Below are 22,729 nucleotides of genomic sequence, written 5' to 3'. Positions count from 1 at the left end.
GTGCCTCTAGAATGAACTACTACAGAGGAAAAAATAATATTACTTATTAAAATCTTAATACTCCAAGAACATTTCCATTTTAAAAGTGGCAAACCCATCTCCTTCACATTACTAACTTTTAAAGCATGAGAAGACTATTATTTTACATAGTCCATGCAGTACAGCCTTATCTCTACTAAAACAACCATTAAAAAGCTTTTAGTTAAATGTTTTAGAGTCTTGGTATCAAAGTGGAAAGGCTTTCCTTGTTTGTTTTGGGGTGTGTTTTTACTACTATCGTTGTTGTTGCTGCTGTTTTTCCCCTCAAGTACTTCTTAGAATCAACATGCTAGATCACCCTTCAGCTTTGTCTTCACCTTGAAGAACTAGAGTCCTTGCTGCATGTCTCTATGCCCATATTACCAATGATTTAGTTTACAATATAGTAGTCATTTTCTATTTACTACTTCTTTAGTGTTTGTTCTCTGTTGTTTTCCTTCATAATTATTAGGAAAACTCAGCAACTTCACCCAAGAGATCTCTGCAACCCACCATGAACTGTGCCCCAGTTAAGATGAATGCATCCATTTTATACTGTCACCTAAAATCTTCAATGGATTATTCAATTTGTTCAGCACGTGCTGCATTGTCTCTAGAAACAGAAACTTCTGAATTACTGCTTCAAAAGCCACCATGGAGTCTAAGCTTGTAGTGTTACAATAGGTACCAGCTTCAATTCCAAAAATCATTCTGAAAGCTTGCAGAAACCCAATTTCTTCCTTAGGTAAAAAAAACAGAGCCCATGCTCCAAAAGATACTACAAACCTTTACTAACTGGGTCTCATAGTAAGTGTTTGGCCAGAGGGCTCTCTAATGACTAGCAGTTAATCACTCCACCTCTTTGTGCTTTATAAACAGTCACATTTCAGAGGTTTTCCAAATTCCATTAAAGTTGCCCAGTTTTCTAAGACAAATTGAAATAATCATGGCTAAGTGGTCAAAGGACTCCCTGCTCAATTTGTTTACAAATAAAACAAATAAATTGCTGGTATAAATTCCTAGACTTTCAAATGTTTTACCTGAATGCTCCTTTCTACCTTCCCTAGTCACTGCTTACACAGACAGTATTTCATTTTGCCTGTACGTTGTGAACAGGCAACTTCTATATACACATGATAATTACACATGTAATACAGATACAATATTCTCACTTCTTACCCCCTCACCAGTCATCTTTATTTACTGCTATACCTTTTTTCTTCATGTAAATAAATAGTTCACAGTAAAAACATAGAAAGTGACACTGATAACAGCAAAAGGAACCAAACCTCCGAACACAGCTTCCTTCCACATTAAAATTACAGTAAGCATCCTATTTTTGCACTGAACTTTTAACACTACTTCTGATGCAGAATTATTGCAGTATGTTCACAGGGACCTTAACGTCTAGTACGATTTTTTTCATGTAAGAACTTACCATCTGGAGCATATTTTGAAGCTATTCCCAAAAAAATTCCCAGTGCAAGAAAAAGTGACAAGCTAGAAATGGCAAAGCAAATGAGAGTATTTTTATGTTTGTTGGCTTCTGCCTGGGGGTGGTTCTGTCCAGATGGTAGGGATGCAAACGTCGCCCGGGCTTCTTGTCTTGCAGAGGTAAATTCGGCTGAAGCGTGGCTCTGTGAAGGTGGTGGGGGTCGAAGAGGGGCAATTCTCCCCGGGACATACCCAGCAGACCTGTGACTGCTCCCATTCTGAGGCCGAAGGAAAGCAGGGGAACTCCCCCTGGCATCAGTGTCTTGCATGTTACAAAGTCACTGCAAAAGGCACACACAGAGAAAACAAAATAAAAGGTAAGAGACAGGCTTTCAGAATACAGAGTACAGTACATTAAACAAACAAACAAAAAAAGCAATTCTAAGACACATGCCTCCCCCTTAATGTAACTATTTCTATAGTATCATTCACACCGTTGATACTAGTCATTTGCCATGTTGTAACAGTTTGCAACAATAGCAAATGCCTCCAACACAAACTGGAAAGAATCTGGTATGGGAACACTACAGCACAAACCACTTCTGTTAGGTATTTTCACAGAGGGTTTTCACAGTTGACTTGCATTGTGTGATTAAGAAACATGCTGAACAATGAGAAAGCTAGCAACCCCTTCTTCCCCACAGATATGCGAAAAATGCCTAAATGTATTTCTTCTGCATGCAGAAACCCGACAAGCTCCTCATTGTTTTCCTTTGTGGAAAAGAAGCTGAAGAAGACATGCCTTTATTCTGCACTGGAAGCAGCAAGAAGCATTTAAATTGAATACATAAAAACAATTTTATTTATATTCATGCTGATGTGACTTAGTCAACACTTTTTTTTTTTTATCCAAGGAATGTGAATCCTGCAAACTTAACCGCTTGCAGCAGGATACAATTGCTAGCGAAGGTACATCAGGAACGATCCTGTAAGGAAAGTCTTGTTCCACAAACCTCAGGGTTTGTCTCATTGCTGAGATGTTTGGGTTTGGACACAAATCCTGGAAACAACACGGCTGCTCCAGATTTCTGTACCTACCACCAAGAACTGAGCACTACTTTTATTTCAGTTACTCATGTTATTTCTATCTTTTTCCTGAAGCAGTCAGAGAGAAAAGCCACTAAAAATATTTCTCCCTGACCCACTCTAGCCAATGGTTCTAAACCACTGCACTTTTCTGTGCCTTAAGAGATCCCAAACTTCATTCAACTGGTTTCTTAAGCTTTTTGGTTAACCGTGCTGTATGGTAAGGAGTATTCACAAAGCTGGCACTTTTATTATTTTTTTATTATTAACGTTTCTAAGGGATAATGGATTTTTTGAGAAGGCTGCTCAAGTTTCAGTTAACTGAAACCTAACCTTCTAAACCAAATGCTGAAGGGGATTTAAGCATAAGCCACATGCATTAAATCACAAAATGAATTATGAAAATAAAAACGAAAATAATAATGAAAACAAAAACTACCAAATGCATAAAGATCCTCTTTCTCTTCCATTAACAAAAGGAAGTCTAAGCTATGCTCTGAAGTGCCAGGCACACTGGTGAAGAAGAAATACGACAACTGTAATCTTGTTCTGAGACATAGCAAAGGAGTCTTTTGTCTGACATGCTGAAAAATCCGATACTTCACTGTTTCAAGGCAAGAGAGTTGGTACTATTGAGCAGACTGGATTACCCTTTCATGGGAGACAATGCACCTCCAGATGTATGCAAAACAACAATAAAGGCACTGAAACATTAACTGGAGTAGCCATTCCAGAGAGCAAAAATTACGCCAAATCCTCCAGCAGTGTTTCTTGCACCTGTTTGCTGCAGTAAATTGATTTTCACCATTCTCTTCTTTGAGAAACTGTTTCCCATACCTAATCCTCTGCTCTCAAAATTCATTGCCCACTGCTTTATGACCATTGTGGAACAGCCTTCCCTCACCACATGCTTTTAAACTCAACTAGACATCTTTCAACAGTAAAATCTCAATCATTTCTGTGTTTTACAAGTAGTGTTAAAAGCTTAGTACAGAACAAGATTTTCAACTAGTTCAAAGGCAGTATTTACGTCTAACCAAAACAAATGCCGAACCATCTTTTTGTTAAAAATAAAGAAGATTCTGATCCAGAGATGAGATTTTTTCATGGTTTGGATCCTAAACTCCATAAGCTTGGCCAAAGTTTTCAGAAATGGTGTTTATGTACCTCACTGACAAACTGACTATACAGTGTTCATTATAATGTCAAACATATAGAGTTAACAGCTCTTTTAATTGCTCAGTTATGCTGACTAAATCCAGAACACTTATGCAAAGCTTTACTTTTACAACATAATTTTACCACAATTCTGTCTACTACAGCCTATTTAGACTGCTACCACTCTAAAGAAAAAAAACAGTCACTCATTGCAACACGCTGAAAACATTTGTGTTATATTTCAAACATATTTTGTCTTACATGTTACAAAGCATTCAGCCCTATTTGCAATCCCCATTTTCCAAACCGTAAAAATTTTCTAACTACTCCATTCAAGTGCTAACACTGGTCACCCCCAAAGGATGGGTGGAAAATAGACAGCAAAGGCACTTTTTTCCCCATTACAAAATAAAAATAATGAAAACAGCCATAATGAGATATTTAGCACAATCAAAACTTTTACCATATAATGTTCCATTACAAGAGGAGTAACCATTTCAACACTTCCTTCCCTCTTCTTGTGTCGTTTGAAGTTCTCTAGCTGAATTTTATCCTGCAGAGCAGCTACTGACTTTTCTTTTAAATTAAGACACACTGATAATCTGATTCAAATTGTTGGCTTATTTCCACTGTGGAAGTTTTCAGATAGCATCACACAAATGCAAGTGAAGTAGACAGCTATACAGTCAGTAGTGCCCTAAAGAGTGAGGCTATTTTGTTGTACAGATACAGTTTGATTAAAATGCAGGAGCTGTGGGAAAGAAAAAAAAAAAGTTTGAACTATTTAAAAACACATTTTCTTTCAAGTCCCCAATCACCTGAGTTTTTCTACATAGCACTTTTTCTTTCTTCACCTACAACTAAGGTTTTCCATTTCCCTTTGACCCATGTCTTTGTGATGCTCCTTTTAGAAAAGGCAAAAAAAAAAAAAAAAAAAAGGTTGGAATCAAAGGAGCCCCCATGCAATCAAAGGTACCAGAGCACACTGGCCTATCTCCAGGACCTCCCAGTCCCACAGAAGCACAAATCCTCACAAGGAGCTCCATGATTTAGGCATCTCCCCTTGATAGCACAGCCTTGTACAAGAAAGCTACCACTTTTACAATCCTATGGTGGTGAGTTGTGTCACTTCCATGACATGGAATTTTGTTTTGCAGCTTGCTACAGTGATTTCATTAAAAGTTAAGTTTTTTACACAATACACAGCTGGTTGTACAGAATGTGATCTGCACAAAGCTGCTGTTGGCCATGCCATTCAGGTGGGCTGCTGTTTTAGCATTTTCAAACTTCTTAGCCTTTAGAGTACCACTACACAGTATCATCAAATCCATTTTTCACCACAGCTTTTACTCGGGGACATAAGTATGTGCTTCCAGTTAACTAATCCCAGTGAAACTTCAAATATGCTGATTCAGCTGAAAGATGACAGCTGCTTCAGCCCACCATGTTCTCATTACCACCTCTGTGCTAGGAAGCTAGACACATTCGCATGCCATCCTTCTGCAAGACCAGCAATACTGCACACAACCCAGGCTTCTGCTCATGCACCCCTTCCCACTACATCAGCAAGCAAGCAAGTACTTCTTGTATTCATCAGGCCAGCCAATCTAGCTTAAACCACTCTTAAAGAATACAAAGCAAAACCATTTTATTTTGCACAGAAGCTCAACAGAAGCAGCAATTACCTGCACGCTTGTTTCTATCAACAGCGCATCTGAGCTGTGCTGCCAGCAAACCCCAAAGTGCCACTGAGCAGGCTGCAACATCTCTGGCCTCCTCACATGTTCTTTCACCCCTTTCAACTTGTGCCACTACTATATACCTAAATGAACCTACGTTATCCCATACTGGCAAAAAATAGAAATGTATTCACTGTACAAATCACAGGATAACATCTGACTCTCTTGAAGCCAGAAGAGAGTGATGTGCTCCTGTTACTCAGGAGGGGGCTGGTTTCCTGGACAGGAACTGGATTATTCTACAACTTTCACAAGACAGTTCAAAACATCATCTGAAACCACCCAAAAAGTGTGAAATACACCTAGACGTTTCACACATCTGTTGTGAAATGCGTAGCATAGCAACACTTATCAGATGTGCTGTAAAACTCCTTCACCATTGCATCTTCTCAAAACTTTGTAAGTAAGCAAGCTTAGTTCTACATAGTGGAAAGAAATTAATGCTTCCTTTCAAGTATATTTTAGGGGTGCATAGTTCACAGGTCATAAGTATTCTTAAATAGAAAAGAAGCTAGAAGAAACCCCAAACTTTTGTTGCTCTTGGCTACCAAACACTAGCAGTTGCATGCTGACCTATTAACACAGCACTTAATCTCAGAGTATTTAATTGTCATTAAGAAAAACACCAGGAAAGGGTGGGAGAAATCCACACACATCGAGAATAGTATTTCCCTTTGTAACACAGTGCCACGTTGGTCACTGCTGCTTTCTTGGCAAAGGGACTTTTCTGGTGTGAAGTGCTCAAGAGGGGCAAGAAGTCTGTATAGCTACTCTACTGAGTAGCTATAATTCCTGAACAGAACGTGGTATAAACTACCGAAGTACAATGAGCACGGCCTTCACAAGCTTCCAGGTTGGCCATTAACTGCTAGGGATACCAATTTCAGGAAAATGTTTCAAATGACTCAGAAGTCCCCAGCTCAACAAATCTTAAGCTTTCCCTTAAGAAAAAAGATCCCCAATGGGCACATGGGGGCATCCACATGCTCTGCCCTGTTGGTTCACATTTTATTCCACTGCCTTGTTTTGAAATTATGCCTATTCATTGTTATAACAGGCAGAATGTTTATAGGAAACTACTTTTCCATCACAAAGTGCAAAAGCTGGAAGGAATATTTGCACAGTAAAACTAACAGAGTTAGGTAGCTGTGGGAAATCACGATGTTTGCAAAATCCCAACTAAATAAACTGCAAAAGCAGTAGATGACTTCTGTCACATATACTACTTGCTGCACGCCACCACTGAGTCTTCTCCCTTGCCCACCAGTTTCAGAAGAAAATCAGAGGAATAAAAGCAATGGCAAATGAGAAACAAATACAAATATATTACATGGTAATAATTATAAAAAACTTTGTCCAAAATGAATCACATTGACCCAGCTTTTCTGAATTCACTACATAGTGACTTAATTGTACTGCTTTTTTTGTTTGTTTGTTTGGTGCATTTTCTGTGTGTCAAACAAACAAACAAACAAACAAACAAACAAAAAAAACAAGATCAGATTGGTGCACAAGCACTAATCAAGCTGAGGAACACATTTTCAAAAATGAAGTCTTTCTAAAGTACCATGGATCAAGACACAGAAGTACAAGCATGAATAATATCTATAGTGTAAGCCAAGGTCCATATATAAAAGCCATCTTTAATACTTGCTCTAATAAAATCTTTTGAGCATACAAGTTTTCTGGTTCAGATGCAGAAGTGAATTTCAAAGCGGTATACAAGTAGGAGACAGTTATATATGTTTCTGGTGATATGCAAAACAACTCATATCCATGGATTAGAAAGGATGTTGGGGCAGAAGAAGGGGATGGTAGAGAAGCTTGGTTCCCAAGGGAAGGAGACAGGTAATTTGTAGTCTGTGAAATATGCGTTTGACTGTGGGAATTTATGAAATTATGGTATGTCAGCTGAAACCACTCTCATGTTTATGGCTTACAACATAGAGGAGAGCCATGAATTTAGTTCCTGGCTTCTTCTGAAGGTGTTTTGTATACCACCCTTAAGGTTGAGGGCTGAAAAATCAGAGGTGAAGTGTTTTTTTTTGTTTGTTTGTTTGTTTTTTTACCTCTACAAGAAGCATTTCCTCTCTCCAATGATAATTGGATAATTGGGCACACTGTTGTCTCTTAGCTGTTTTTGTGAATGAGCTCTGCATTAGTCACTTGGTTTCACTCACATAATTGCCAGGAGAGCACTTGACACAGCAGATGAAACATCAGCTTTCTGAAAAGTTAGATATACAAAGTTCAGGGATCCTCATGGTTTTGAGACTGCAGGGATACCTCTGTCTTCTCTGATTCCTGGACACCACTCTCCCATAAGCACTCACCTGTTCCTAACAGATGTCAAGACACAGTTATTTTTGGTTTGCTATAATACATTTGTAACATCTTTAGATCTTGCCTTTTGAGATAAGAAAACAATAGCTAGAAGCTGTGGCACTGAAATGGTGGTCCATATATTTAAAACTATGCCATAACACTTTCAGCAACTTCAATTTTGTTCCCTTTGTTTCTGTTTGACATGGTTAATCTTTATAAATTATTTACACATTAGGGAACTCGGTTCTGTTTTCTATTCATTGTTTAGACAATAGAATGTTTGGGTGGAGGAAATTTTTCAGAAACCATTTTTTTAATTTGTATCCAAGTGAATCTACCAATGTCTCTACTACAAAGGATCCCACTCGGTGCACCAGGAGACTTCACACCTGCTGAAACAGACTATACAAAGGGAATCATTTTTACTGTGTTTCTCATTCTCTGAAAGGAAAGCTTTAATAATTTGCACAAGGATCAAAAGTGGAGACTCGCATTTTAATCATGCATCTGTCATTAGCTTGCTGCATGAGTCACAGCTCATTTAGGCCCCAAGCCTGTAACATGAGGAAAAACGGTCACAGGGACATTGTGAGGCTTAGTTTACAGAACACTTTGGTCTCCCAGAGCTCAGCAATGCATCGCAGTACAAGCCTACTTTTAAGCAAATAAATAGCTCCGTGTAAGTCAACAGCATCCATGTGAAAGTAACTGATTCACAGCATTCACCTGAAGATGATGGTAGGGGGAAAAAAAAAAAAACACTACTACTTATCAGATTGATGATAAGAAGATGTATTTGCAAATATTTGCAAGATATCTTTTTACCTGGAAGAACACAGATCCAATCAAAAACCACTACATCTTAGAGCTTCAGAAAAAAAATAATCCATATAATAGTAATACGCTTTCAGGGAAGTGAGGTCCAGCTCTGGCACTACCACGAATAACTGATACAGCTTTTTAAATAGTTTTTTGGCCTTCCAGAGGAGGAGGGCCAAATATCTAATTTCTTCCAGTCCAGTACTATGGCTGAAAAGGCCTTAAAAAAATATTATAAATAAATACGACAGCACAGAATGTAGAAGGCAGTTCTCTTCCACAACAGCATACACATTTCTTTCTTCCTCCTCCTTGTTCTTTGTACTTACATGTACGTGTATGCTGGTTTCCCTTTCTGCTAAAGCTCCAAGGTCTGTCTTCCCCCCCCCCCAAACTAACTCACGTCATCCCTTATTTTGATTACTCAAAGGATTCTCTCTGCAATTTTTTTTTAATTTTTTTTTTTAATTGTGCATCAGCTACAAAGTAGACAATGCTGGTTGAGAAGTTGCCATCCATAGGCTGCATTGGTGTAGCTGCACACCCACATTCTTTCAGAGTTGCCTTGAATTTCCATGAGCCAAGGAGTTTGTATTAAGAGATGATTTTAAGCTAAGAATTCCAAATTGCATCCACTGAGCAAGCAGATCTGACATAAGCACCTCTTAGCTGTTTGATCCCCAAAGGATCATTCATCCCATAAAAAGATCACTAAGAGGCTGCATAACAGAGGTCCATGCAGTCAGCAGCAGCACAGAGAATGCAAGTGACTTCATAAGTATTCCAAGGGGGGTGGAGAGGGGGAGGGAAGCAGACAAGAGGTTTTTGAACCTGAATCAGTACTGGATGTTTTGGACTTTAAGAATTTATATAGTTTCAGGAAGCAACAGAATTACAGTTGAGAAGCCAGTCAAGGACTGTTACACCAAGAATAGCTTAGGAAGTCCTCGAGATGCAAGTTGATACTACTGCTTCCAGCCTCCAACATTATGCAATATCTTTACCAGACATCTATTACTCACCACTGTCAGACATCAGGTAATTGTCTGGATGGACACTTTTTCTGCCATGATAGGGCCATTCTACTACTACGCTTTAAAATCTCATTTAACCATCCTGTGCTCCTACTTCTCCAAAAATCACCTCTTGCTCTAAGGGCAAAAAACCCCGTAACTCAACCATTGTAATTGTCCATTGATATCAAAAGCACAACATATAACTACCTGATATCCTAAATTAACGTGTCAGACTGCTACATGGTAGCTGAAGCATGGGAACAGCTTAAAAACTGCTACAGGATCGGTGGCCTCCAGCAGAAGGGCGGGGCAAATACCAGATAAATACGTGACATCCCAAAGCTTCACAACTAACAGTCTTGCTCCTGGTACAGGCTGAAAGGGGTTTTCACAGCCAAGTTAATGCATGGTAACCTGAATACATCCGGGTGCCAGCTTTTTAAGGTATCACAGGAGTCATGCAAATACATGAGCTGGGAGCCTGGTGAATAACGTACAATAATTTAAATTACCTGACGTAAAGCTTTTGTGAGGAACAATTTTAGAGAAGAAAAACATTCTCCATCACTTCCCATCTGTAAGAATCACAAGCAGAAATGGGATGTCAAATGGGTTGTCTCAGAACAGAAGCAAGTCTCCAAAATGTAAAACAAAGACTTCTAAGCCACCATTAAGTATGCACTCTGCTGAGCTGCGCTCATATTTGGGATTACTGTGGTAAATTCCTTTCTAGAGAACTGCAAGAACTTTGCACCCAGCAGCCAAGCTTTGCAATGTGCTGCTAGGTACAGCCAGTCATTTCACATGATTACTCTACCTTTTATTTTTTTTCAGTCCCACATGCCAAAAAAAGATAGATGAGCTACTAGTATGTTCTCTTGTTAATGGATTTCACAACAAAGGAAGAAAATCAGATACAGGTCTTAAAGCATGCATTCTCTAACATCTTCAGTATTTCCTTTCCATATTGGCAAATTCAGCACTTTTTCTCCCTCACATCTTTCTTCAAGGTATATAGTTCTCTACTCCCTCTCTATTTCCTTTCCCAGTATTGCTGTTCCAGGAAAATACTTCTGTGGATTTCTGAATCCACATCTACAAACAATTCATTCCCATTTGTCTTGCCAAAAACATCTCCACTAAATCAACACTGAAATCCTTTTTTGTAAAAATAAGCTCAGAATAGCTTAGAATCAGAATGACTTAGAATCAAGTCTAAGCATGACTTGATTCAAAACAAGAAACTGTAATTTATATGTTACAGATTTTAATCTTGTTTTGATGTACATTTCAGACAATTTCAAAGAATTGCCTTGCCAATTTGCTAGTGTGCTTCCGACACACAGGTTTTGGCTATGCAGACACGGAGACTGGCCAGTTGATAAGGCTCTCTCTGACTGCTGCCAACAGCTTTTGGGTCACAGATGGGAACAGGCAGGAGCTGAGGAGCAGGAGACCCCCAGCAGAGCTCCGGGGTATGGCTCTTCATGCCCATCATCTCCCATGTGAGGCCAAACAATGCAGAGGCCCAGAGCAGTGGCAAGGCAAGGCCCAGCATTTCCTATCTCCCACAGGTACATCTGGCTGCGCCGAGCCACTGAACAACATCCCCAACATTCCCAATGCCCGTCCTTCCTCCCTCATGTAGAAGAAAAACAACATTGCTTCAACACCAAGGAGAGGTACTGACTTCTAGTCCAGATTTTCTTCAGTATGTGGACATCCTTCATGGTAAGGATGTTATGACCAAGAGTCTAAATCAGATTGGCCCCATATTTTTTTCTTCAAGCTGCTAGGATTAGCAGATCTCATTCTGCCTCACCTATTTTTATAATCACACCTTAAAGGAAAAAATAACCTTTTTGTTCCTCTGCCCCGTGACTTGGTTTGTCAACTGGAAAGAAGCGTGATTTGTGCCACCAAATGGTAACTGTTCCAGTCATGGGACCAGTTACAGCTGAGAAACCTCTGGAGTATATAATAGGACCTGATTTAAAAAAAGAAAAAACACATTTTTCCTACATTGGGGTCACCAACATCTCCTGTTTAGTGTGTCCACCCTCCAACAATTAACCTGTTCATCAGACTTACTGGTGAGAGCTCCCCACCAACCCTCGCCACTGTTAGAGTAATGACATTCCTAATTAAAATAAACCTTATAGTCTGCCACCTACAAAATACCTACATCTAGCAGCACTCGCCACATCTAACCTTCAGATCAAACACTAGGTTTCAGAAGGCACTTTGGCAACCTCGCTTCATCAAGGACCTCACAACAACCTTCTGTTTTCTGTTTCATTGTAGTTGCTTCCCTCTTTCTCACTCTCCCCTTTCTTTTTTTTTCTTCCTCCTCCTTTTTCCTTCATGAATCCCATTCATAGCTGGGGGTATTGCCTGTGCTTTACACAAAACTTACTCTTCTGGGCACTTTGCCCACAACACACTCTCTGCTGGATGCTGAACTAGCAGGGAGAGGGCAAGAAAAACAAGCTAAATATTGCTCCCAACAAGCTCGACCTGGCAGAAGACTTCACGTTGCCAGAGGCAGCGTGCAGGATCCCTGCAGACAAAGCAACCACACGCTCTGTAAGAACAAAGATGATCCTCTCCTGCTCCTCCCTGCTGCTATCCACGGGCCGTTTCACACCAGTAACGTAGGCACCACACTCTCACAAATCTTTTGCCCTGCTGCATCAAAACCAGACTGATGCCACCCCAAAATTTCAAGTGCCATTTTACCCACCTCAATGAATTGTCTTTGTAGCTCGGGACACTATTTCATTGTTTTAACTGCTAAGGGATATAAAATCTCTAAGGTTTTAAAGAGACTCTGCACCACCACTTCAGCCTTCAAAACATAAGCGAGGACGGCATCTCCGACACACAGCCCCGACCGAGCCGTGATGTAGCACAATTGTCACCGCACGCTCGCTTTCATTAGGAGGGCTGAGAGGTACGGCCCCCATTGTTGTTGCGGGGTGGGTTTTTTGTTTCTTCTTCCCCTCTCCCACACAGCCTTCGGGCAACGAGCCGGCCGGGCAGCCCCTAACCCATAGTGGGGGCACACGACCCCTGCCCTGCCGCTGGCCGGAGGGGGAGCGGCGCGGGTCCCCGCACCACCTGCCGCCCTGCCCACACCTGCCGCCGGCCGCACGGCCCCGGCACGGGGGCACCGGGGCCGAGCCGAGCCGAGCCGTGCCGTGCCGCTCCCTTTCCCTCCTCTTCCTTCTTTTCCCTTCCCTTCCCTCCCCGCTGCCGGGAACAAAAGAGGCCGGTGCGGGGCGGCCGCCGGGCAGCGCGGCGCTCTCCCCCCGCTCCCTCTCCCCAGCCCAGGTCCCGGTGCCGGTGCCTCCCCCCGGCTCTCACCTGGGCCCGTCGCGTCGCGGCGGCGCGCTCAGGGCGGCGGCATGGCGCTCCCCGCCCCGGACACGGCGGGCGAGCGGCCGCACGGCTGCTCGGCACCCCCCGCAGCTCCCCGCCCCGGCTGCCGCCCTTACGCAACTGGCAGCGGCCGCCGACGGCGCAACCCCCCCGGGGGAGACGCTTCCCGGCCCCGAAAGGAGGCGGTTGCGCCCCTCCACCGCCTCCTCCTCCTCCTCCTCCGTCCCGTCCCGTCCCGCCCCCGTCCCACCGCACCGCCCCGGCACGGGGAGGAGCGGGGCCGAGCCGCCCGCCCCTCGCCCCGCCCGGCGCCGCGGGGGTGCCCTCGGGTTGGGGGGCTCGGCGCCGCGACCCCCGGACCGGCAGCGAGGCGGTGGGGAGGGTGTGGGAGGAGAGAGAGGTGCAGCGGGGTGCCCGAGCCCCCAAAACGCGGTGCAAAGGCGCAGGTGCTGTGTGTGTGTGGGGGGGGGCGTAGTGGTGGTGGGGGTCCCTGCCGGGTGTGAGCAGCGGCAGCGAGGGGAGGCACAAACCCGCAGCAAGGGAGGGCGGCGAGAAGCAAGCGGGTACCGGCTGGTTATCGTTCCGTTCAGGCTTAGGGAAAATAGAGAATAAAGTTATTCACGCGTTTGGGCTTAAAGAAAATAAAGGTACTTACGTGAGCCGGTGCCCGGACAGCCTCCGACCTGGTAAAAGAGCTGGCTGGAAAATCTGGTTCTGGTTTCTGCATGTATACATATACCTACATAAATATATGGTCTGATTTGGACTACTATCAAATCAAACCCCCAAATATTCTCGATTTTAAGGAACCGGTGCCCGCAGCTGTTCCCTAGCAAAGCACATCATCGGTCTGATGCAGAAACGCGGAGGAACAGAGGAGCTCCAGCACTTACCTTCGCTGGAGGCCCGGAGCTCCAGGGCAGCCGCCCAGGTTGCTGGCTTTGATGTAGATCTGACAACGGGCTGCTCTTAAGTTTGGGACCTCCCACCGTTTCCAGTGCACTGAGGTTGGGCCAAACTCGCTACAAATCGGAAAGAAAAAAAAAAAAAGGAAAAAAAAAAAAAAAAAAAGAAGCCCTGATCAGATTCAAAATGCTTTGAATGAAACGGTTCTGGAAATACAGCCAACATTTTCCAACTTAATTATTTCCTTGGGAAAATTCCAGACAGCTGGGAACCAAGTGATAACTCATGCATATTCCTATAAACGCTGCCCTGTAACTTCAGTTCTAGCCATTTCTTCTTTGTTTACCGCTGAGCGCAGCCGGCCCGTGCAGCCCGAGGAGACATCTAGTGACTGAACCCTCAAACTGCAAATCCAATCAGCCCGAAAACTTGGAGGTCGCCCTCTTTTCGGGGCCGAGGGGCGAAGGCTCCAGGACACCGTCCAGTGGCCACCATCCTCAGTGGGTGGTGGAGGCCGATTTCAGGCAGACCCCTTCGTGACCGAGGTCTGGAGCAGTGCTGGACAGATTTGTCGGCAGAGGCGCGGGACGGGCTGGGGCAATTCCTAACTTGCAGTAAACCACGGCGAAGGAAGCCCTTGGGTATAAGGGCTTGTAAGGCGTTTTCATCTCCCTTTGATCGTGCCTTTGTCTTCTTCAGCTTAACTTTTTTTTAATGCCCGGGAGCGCAATCCTTTTAACACGTGCGCCTGTAAATCTTTGCCTCATTTCAACAAATGCACACACAATCTGAGTATTTGCCAGTGACTTTAGTTTTGAAGACCAAGCCAAAATGACAGCAGCTAATCTTTGTTTAACATGAAGTTCAAATATTTCAGCTGGAAAGCAAATGTCCATTTTAAAATAAAACAAAACAAAATCTGCACTGCACTGGACATCCATTTTACACATGTGCTACTGTTCTTGCCCATGAAACGCACATCCTCAATTATTAATTCAGTTGTCTCTTTGGACAGACAATTGTGTTCATACACAGTGAAACTGTAGCAAATTAATAGTTGGTGTACTCTTTTTACTGAATGGACTTTTTTTTGTTATTTTTTTTTAGCATGTGTCTGACGTCCTGAAAACCACTTTTACATCAAAACCCTCCTTCAGTTATCTTTCTTCATATATTCCTGAACTATTCCTTGAGAATGCCAAATGAAACAGAATGTTCATGCAATTTAATTTGTGGAAATCTCATGAAATATTTAGAGTTAAGCCTTTCTTCCCCTTTGAGAAATTATTTTCACTTAACATATTACTCCCACAGAAAATGTATGTAAAGATGATTTTGCCAGACGGATAGGTTTTCTGTTCCCATTAAATAATAGAACTAGCCTCTTAAAATGTGTTATTCTTAACTGCTTTTTTTAAACAATGGTTTTTTTTTTTCTTTCCCCCATTCACACACAGCACTGCTTATCCATTGGAAAGATATGGGTCCAAGACCAGAAAGAAGCATTTACTTCTTAAACATTTCTTCAGACTGCTGATCAACATTCCCAGTTTGGGATGTGCAAAGATCTCGTTTCAGAGATATATGGGTAGATGTTTGTTGGTACTTACTGTATGGGGTAAAAAGTAGAAACACTTCTACATAGATGAAGTAGTCCAAAGCTAAATACATTGTTATATATACATGTATTTTAAATGACACACACACATGCCTCTCATTAATCTGACTCAAAACACAAATACCTGCCAACTGTGAAAACAGCAGATCAGTTACAGAACGGAATTATCACCCAGAAGCTACAATTTCCAAATGTGATGGTTACATGTGGACGTAACAGTAACTTAAACCCCTAAGTATGTGGAAGGTCGGACTGCAAGATTACCTGACTATTTGAAATCTCGATATCAAACCCAAATGGTGCACTGAAGCATTGCATCTACATCTGGCACGACTTCTTCCCTCACACTTCTTTGGGTTTAAGCAGACAAATCCTTGTGCTTAATGTATATCACAAACCTTAAAAGCAGCAAAAGACAGATTTGAAAGAGAACACTGATGTGGTGACCATGGTCTAATGATTTCAAAATAAGTAAGAAGGAAGCCACCTTTTGTATTTCTAAGCAAAAGTAAATTCTAGGACAGTGGTAAGTGCGTCCAGTTACTATTCAAGATCAGAGCCTAACTCTGAATTCCTATCCAGGTCCTTGTGATTCAGAAAATTTTGCTTTTGTTGGTGTATTGCAGATAAGAGAGCAAACATACATATTTCTTTCCTTGTTTCTTTGCCTTTTCTGGCATTCATCCCGGGTACTCTGTGGTAATACCTTTTCCATATAGTAGCTGTGTTTTAAATTATCATACTAAACACATGTATTTTTAATTACCTCTCTGGGAGTTTAACATATTGTGTGGCAAAGAAAAGTGAGATTCCTGAAATAAAACAAAGGCTGCCTGGGCTGAAGAGGTTTGCTGTTGGTAAACTCCTGCTCCTACATTGAAACATGGTGCTTCAACTAAAGCTAGCAGCAGTTAACAAGATGTAATGACAGCTTAAAGTAGAAGATGAAAGAGTTTAAATTGCACACTAGAGGAATGCTTAGATCTGTAACCAGGTTTTAGGAGGGAGTAGTTTCAGTGTGTCTTCTTGTGTCATAATGTATTACAATTCCTCTCTGACATTTGCACCTTGAAGTCTTCCCCTGCCCACTGAAGGACTGTGCCTTTTTTGTTAATTCATGTCAGAACAAAGCCACTTAGCACTCAAGTTTCTTTTTGCAGGTCCGTGAGAAAGTATGAAGAAAGTCACTGGAGACTTCACTTACTACTACTGAAATTAGTAGCACTAAACACAGACAGCAAAAGTCTGTGTTATGTGGCAAACATAACAAGACTGCAGACTCTGCTCTGGGTTCTTCAAGGATTTCACAGACCTCCTTAAAGCTTCCCCTAATCAATCCACTAAGTTCTATCAGAGCCTATCTATTCATTCTCCCTCTTCACTTCAGGTGTTACCAGCAATTTTACAGCAGAGAAACACATTGGAATTTCAAGATTCTGGGTCATACAGAGATTAGAAAGTGTTGAAAGCCAACAAGAAAAAGTGAGGGTATTTTTTTTTTTTTTTTTTTTTGGTCTTTTAAATGTTATTCTCTGTAAGCAGACACTGACAGTGAACCAGCAAAATCATTTCAAAACTCCTGTTAATGAAGGGAGTGCAGGCTGCAGTGAAGGTTAAAGGAGGATTTGTGAACTAGGATTTTCAAAGAAAGGTTGAATATAACTATGAGGACCAAATGAGAATAGGCTGAGTAGACAGATATATATAGCAGAAAAACATAGAGGCTAAGTGAGGGAAGTTGAGGGGAGGGGAGGCGAGGCAAGGCGAAGGAAGGGAAAGGAGATAAGGATGTATTTTGTCTTCCATAATTCTGTAAAGTACAGTTTGGAAAATACTAAATGCAAACTCATATTGCATTAATTTTTAATATCGTCTCAGTAAAGGTCACAATTCTCACCAAAGCTATCCATATGCTGAGTCGTCTCACACCAAGAAATAATTATAATATTTTTTTTCCACTGTGTTTGGATTTTAGTTCAATGTAACTTAAAACATTTAAACTGATTGTCTTTTGTATTTAAATATTTTTCCATGGGAAGGCTTTTCTTTGAAGGAGTCCACCTTCCAAGTCAGTTCAATATTTATTTCAATGTGATTGGGGTTGATATGTAACACCAAAAATACTAGGAAACTGCAATAGTAAAGTTGGCTTACATTTACTGGAAACTGATTGTTAAATGATCTACTGGTAACCCTAAGGGCAATTTGGTCCTATCTGCCTGTTTGGTCAAGAAACAGAAACAAAATATAACCAGAAAAACTACTAGTCTAGTCAGTCCCAGAAGAGTCCAGTCGGGAGTGCTGTGCTCCTAAACCAAAAGCTGCAGTCTACAGATCTTTACATATCTATTAGATTTTTTTGATAAATTATGGATTGTGAGCTCTTATAGTTCATAATCCATAAAGCAAACTAAAAATCATTAAATGCATTATCTCCTACAAGTTGCCTGCCAGAATTTAGCGAGACTATTTGGAATATCTATGACTGTGTTTCATCTCATGCACTTAACATTATCACTTTATGGCATTTCTACATTCATAATTAGCATTAATAATGCAGAACATGCATATTATTTCTGTGCCATAAATATATGTCCTGAGTTTTTTTGGGGTCTAATTTGTGTTTAGCAGACAACAATTTTAGTTAACATACTGAGAAATTTACAAAAAGAAGAGCATAACACAAAACATAGATTTCTATTCTTCACTCACATTGGCAGATATATTCAATATAACAGACACACACACATACACACAAACACACAAATGTGTTGTCTTAATCTTGGAGAAAGAAAGAAAGTCTGGCTTCCACTGCTGAGAAATGTATTATGTTTTGCATTTATATTTAAGAATTACATATCTGATTGAAGGCACAGGATAAATATTTACAAGCAGAAATGCTCAGGAACATCACATAACTAAAAAGCATTCATAAATAGTTCCGGAAAAAGAAAAAAAAAAAAAAAAAAAAGCTATAACACTTCTAATACATTCCCAAACTCAAGTGTAAAAGCTGTATTTGCAGGTAATCCATTTCATCCAAGAAGAGACATATGCAAGTAAGATACTTTTTGTATCTTTGAAAAAATAACAATTAAATTGCAACCTTACAACACCAAGGGAAGATACATTTTCATGGCATAAAACAGAGGTTGAAAACAAAGCTTCCATCATGCAGTGCAAAACTGATCTCTTGTACAATATAATTTTCTATTGCAAATCTTTGTGCACAGCTTTGGGCTCTAAACTCCAATATGCATTCAGACCATAGTCCTCAAAGTGATACTCTTTTTATTAAAAAAAAAAAAAGTCTCTAAAACTGCATGAAAACACACGTGAAGCACTTTTGAAGCACATACTGTAGAATAATGCTTACCTTGTATTGTATCAAGGCAATCATATGCCTACGTAAAACTGGAGGGGTTTGTTTCCAGTAAATTTTCAGTTTTCTGTCAACACAGTATGTCACAAAATGGCTGACTGAACCTTTTTTCCTTTTGGGAAAGAAAAAATACAAAGGCTAATTACTGTTACAGGAAAAGTTATCTGTTGGGTTCCCTGCATAGGATATCATCCTGACCTTTTGTTTTTTTTTTTTACAAAAACAGGAATTGAAGTGTCTCATATGAATGACAGCCAAATGTAAAAACAAGAAGTATTTGACCATCAGAAATGAGTCCTTTGATTCTCTGAGGTGCATTTCCAGCGCTGCAAAACACAGTTCATTTAAAACAACAGAGAATTCGGGTTGACATACTCAGTAATTCTAAAACACATGCCTCTTATTTTAAGTCAGCCTCTAAAACAAGACACTGTAGTGAAATGCAATGACTGACTTCAGTGAGGTTTATTCAAATAAATAAATAAATAAATTTGGACTATCTGTCTGTTTGGTGAGCAGAGGTTTGTCTAGCACAGCAGCTTGTACCAACAGTAGCTAGTGACAAGAGATGATAAGAATATAAGAAAAAGTTAACTAATCATACATCAACACTTCATTGTCTAGTTGCCCACCTCCCAGTGATTGGAGGCTCTGGATCAACTCTGATACACTTTCATTTTCCAGCCATTAAAAGAGCCTGTTGCTTTCTGAATTCACATAAGTTCCTAGCATCCACAATGCCTCATGACAAGTTGCTCTACAGCATAACTGCTTCTTGTGAGAAATACTTCTTCTTGCTAGGTTTGGAGCTTCCATGTACTTGTTTCATTTGATACTCCAGAATTCTTATGCTGAAAAATACAGTCATTCCTTCTCCATGCAACTCATACATGTTCTCCCCTATTCATTTATTTTCCACTCTAAATACATAAACAAAGTATGTTTCCTCATTCCTTACATGGAAACTGTTTAATATCTCATCATCCTTAGAGTGCATTATGATTCTTTTTCCAATTTGATACATTATTTGTCTTTAAGGTAACAGAACCAGAATTGCAATAGGCTCCACAATATGGGCACCCTGTATATAAAAATCTAATTTTTTATTCTCCTCTTCTGCACAAATGAACTCTTAAGTCTTTTTTTCTTCTTCTAATCACCACTGATGTCTGCTTAGTAATATTCATTGTAATGTCAAGACCTTACATTCCTGAACAGCAGCTTTCTAGAGCCTGTAACTGTGCACATAAATTTTACTTAGGACTTCCCAACAACTGGCAAATACCACAACCAGATCTGTAAGTTTTTAAGAAGATTAAGAAGCTCATCAGATTAATTGCATGTTCCTGTTCTGAGTCATGTAGGAAATAAAGCAAGATAACTTAAACTTTGGTTTTATTTTGCAGCTGCAAAGCAGTTAAGTGGCTTCATCCAGTAGCTCAGTACAGGCAGCAGCAGCAGCTGAAGAACTCTGCCATTTCATGATCACCTTTTATTTCCTGTGATCATTTGCACTTTGGAGGACTAGGAACTACACTGCGGCTCAAACATTTTCAGTGCCACCTAACTTTTAGAAATGTATTTTCAATAAGGTTTATGAGCGCTGAAAGGGAAAGCTGAAAGGTCACTTACAAACTCATCCTCTAGAGAGCTCCAAAAACTCAGATTACTGAGATATACACATTCATGAACAGCTCCACATAAAGGAACAATGAAAAACTGATGAGCTTCACAACACACCAGGAAAAAAAAAAAAAAAAAGTGTAAGAAGCAGAACTTCACTTCCCTGTTGTCTTCTCAATTGCTGCCATTTAATGTTAAGGTAAATAATTAGGGGGAAAAAATAAAGGAAAAATGCTTGAAAAAGTACAAATTATGCACAAGGCAAGACATGTTCTCAGTGTAAGCATGCACTCTGAAGGTTAGACAACACTAAATCAGGCAAGTTCTTTTCTGCTGACCCCTTTATTTTTCCATCTATTTCTTTTGCTACCAACCTACTATTTCTCTCCTGCTTTTGGTTCCATTCCCTTCCCCCGCTGCTTGTTGTACTGCGAACAGAAGTACATTTGCTAAGCAAGCCAGATGTACATGTTGGACTGATACCAACGTTTTATATTTAACTTCTACCTCCACAAAATTTAATGGAGTAAGCTGCATGGAGCAAGAGGACAAAAATGAACAAACCAACAAATAAAACTACAAAAACCCCACACCCAACAACTGCGAACATACTGCACGTTTATACACAATGCATCCCAAACTCAGACAGCAAAGATTTTTTAGAAAATGACTTCTCAATTGAAACTTCGGGCTGAACATACAGATAACAGCATGTATGTGTCATGGCAATTTTCTTCCTGTCTGAATTAGACAGACTGGAGACATTATGAAGATGAAAAAGGTAGCCATGACTTAAGCCAAGCACAGGGAAAAGAATGCTAATTGGGGTCAAAAAACAAACAAACAAAACAGCACTACACACAACCAAGTCTTCCAAGTCTTAAAATGATCTGAGCTAACGTCTGCACAGCAACAGATACTGAGAACAGAAAGGGTCCTGCTGGCTTTGCATATCACATAGACTGTCTGCAGGACCAGTTTGCCCACTGTTTTCCAGTACACATGGTGTTCTGTAGCATAAATTTATATTGTTTATACATATAAGGAATCAAAAAAGGTGAATCTTTCTCTGTGCTGAGCAACAAAATGATCAGACCTTCCCATGGACTCAGACTAACTCTACAGTGAGGCCTGAGCAACATACCAGCTTCCTGCTGGCCCCTGCTGCAGAGACGGTTTCATGCAGGCCTTGGACTAACCTTCCTCCTGGAAGTGAACCAGAGCCGTGCTTTAATCCTAAAGAATGAAAAACAAAGGAGTCAAGAAATGAGCTTGGTAAACAAAACAAACATGTAAACGGGTGTGATGAGAACTACTTTCTAAAAAGGAGGTGCTCTTCAGCAGGCTTGGTCAGAACAAGAAGCTGTCTGAGACTGGGTAAAATTTGAGCCCTCTCCTTGAAGTGCACCGTGGCTGGAACATAAACCCTTAGAGATTCACAGTCCAGCCAACAGAAAAGGGCAAAGAGTGAAATACTATTGTTTCACAATGCTGTGGATGCTTTTAGGTCAAATGTCTTTCCTATGCACAAATAATTGCTTATTCCACAACTACTGAGATCATCAGCAAGTTTGTTCTTTTAGTTCATTTCACTTATGTAAAGTTTAAAACTTTTGACATTGTTGTTTCAACTCATATGCTTTTCAGGGCATAACCCCCCCCCTCCACGACCCAAATCCTACATGTACATTGTTTAGCAACTTTATCTTTGTGGTGTGATTAAGTATGAAAATCATAAAAACAAATTAGGAGAAACAGCGTAGGGACTATTTTTAATTAAAAATTGATATATATAAGTAAACACTTTGTTGCCTTTTTTTTTTTTTTTTTTAAAGCTAATTTTATTCTGTGTACTCTCCAAGGTCATTTTAATTGAAAGAATGTAGAGAAGAAGCATTTTCCCTGTTTATATTGCATTTTTGGTATTAGATTATGTCTGCTGAGCTTCACAATTTTTATTGTATGTCACAAGTAACCAGGGAGAGACAGCATTTCTTCAGAGTCTGAGAAATGTATCTATAAATCATAGATTGATTGAAGGACAGGCATTACAGAAACCATTTTCACTTTAGAAACATTCTTCTCAAAGCAAGGTAACGAATTAAAATGAGATAATGGGCACAAATGTTTTTACATGCTGTTATTTCAGAATATCATTAAAATTTAAGCAGTACTATTTGATCTATTTGTCTTGTATAGTAAATACTCAGTAACATGCTGCTAC

The 22,729-nt window shown here is 40.5% G+C and overlaps 1 protein-coding gene across 5 annotated transcripts in view; it reads right to left on the bottom strand.

Moving 5' to 3' along the window:
* Positions 1-18,915, bottom strand: part of CEMIP2 (cell migration inducing hyaluronidase 2) — a 56,398-nt gene extending 37,483 nt beyond the window's left edge. The window contains exons 1-3 of one of the 5 annotated variants that reach the window (XM_082783477.1): positions 18,877-18,915; positions 13,870-13,998; positions 1,457-1,793 (exon numbers count right to left, since the gene is read on the bottom strand). In XM_082783477.1, the coding sequence (XP_082639603.1) occupies positions 1,457-1,781 (325 nt within the window). In that variant the 5' untranslated portion in view covers positions 1,782-1,793; positions 13,870-13,998; positions 18,877-18,915. Of the gene's footprint in view, positions 1-1,456; positions 1,794-4,159; positions 4,448-10,107; positions 10,171-12,961; positions 13,133-13,631; positions 13,840-13,869; positions 13,999-18,876 lie in introns of those variants that run through there. The other 4 variants (XM_082783478.1, XM_082783476.1, XM_082783475.1 and 1 more) reach the window with 4 other exon arrangements.
* Positions 18,916-22,729: the final 3,814 nt, after the last annotated feature.

Source organism: Aythya marila (genome assembly GCF_965140915.1).
Source record: "Aythya marila genome assembly, chromosome: Z".
NCBI lineage: Eukaryota > Metazoa > Chordata > Aves > Anseriformes > Anatidae > Aythya > Aythya marila.
This window is presented reverse-complemented; position numbering and strand designations above follow the sequence as displayed.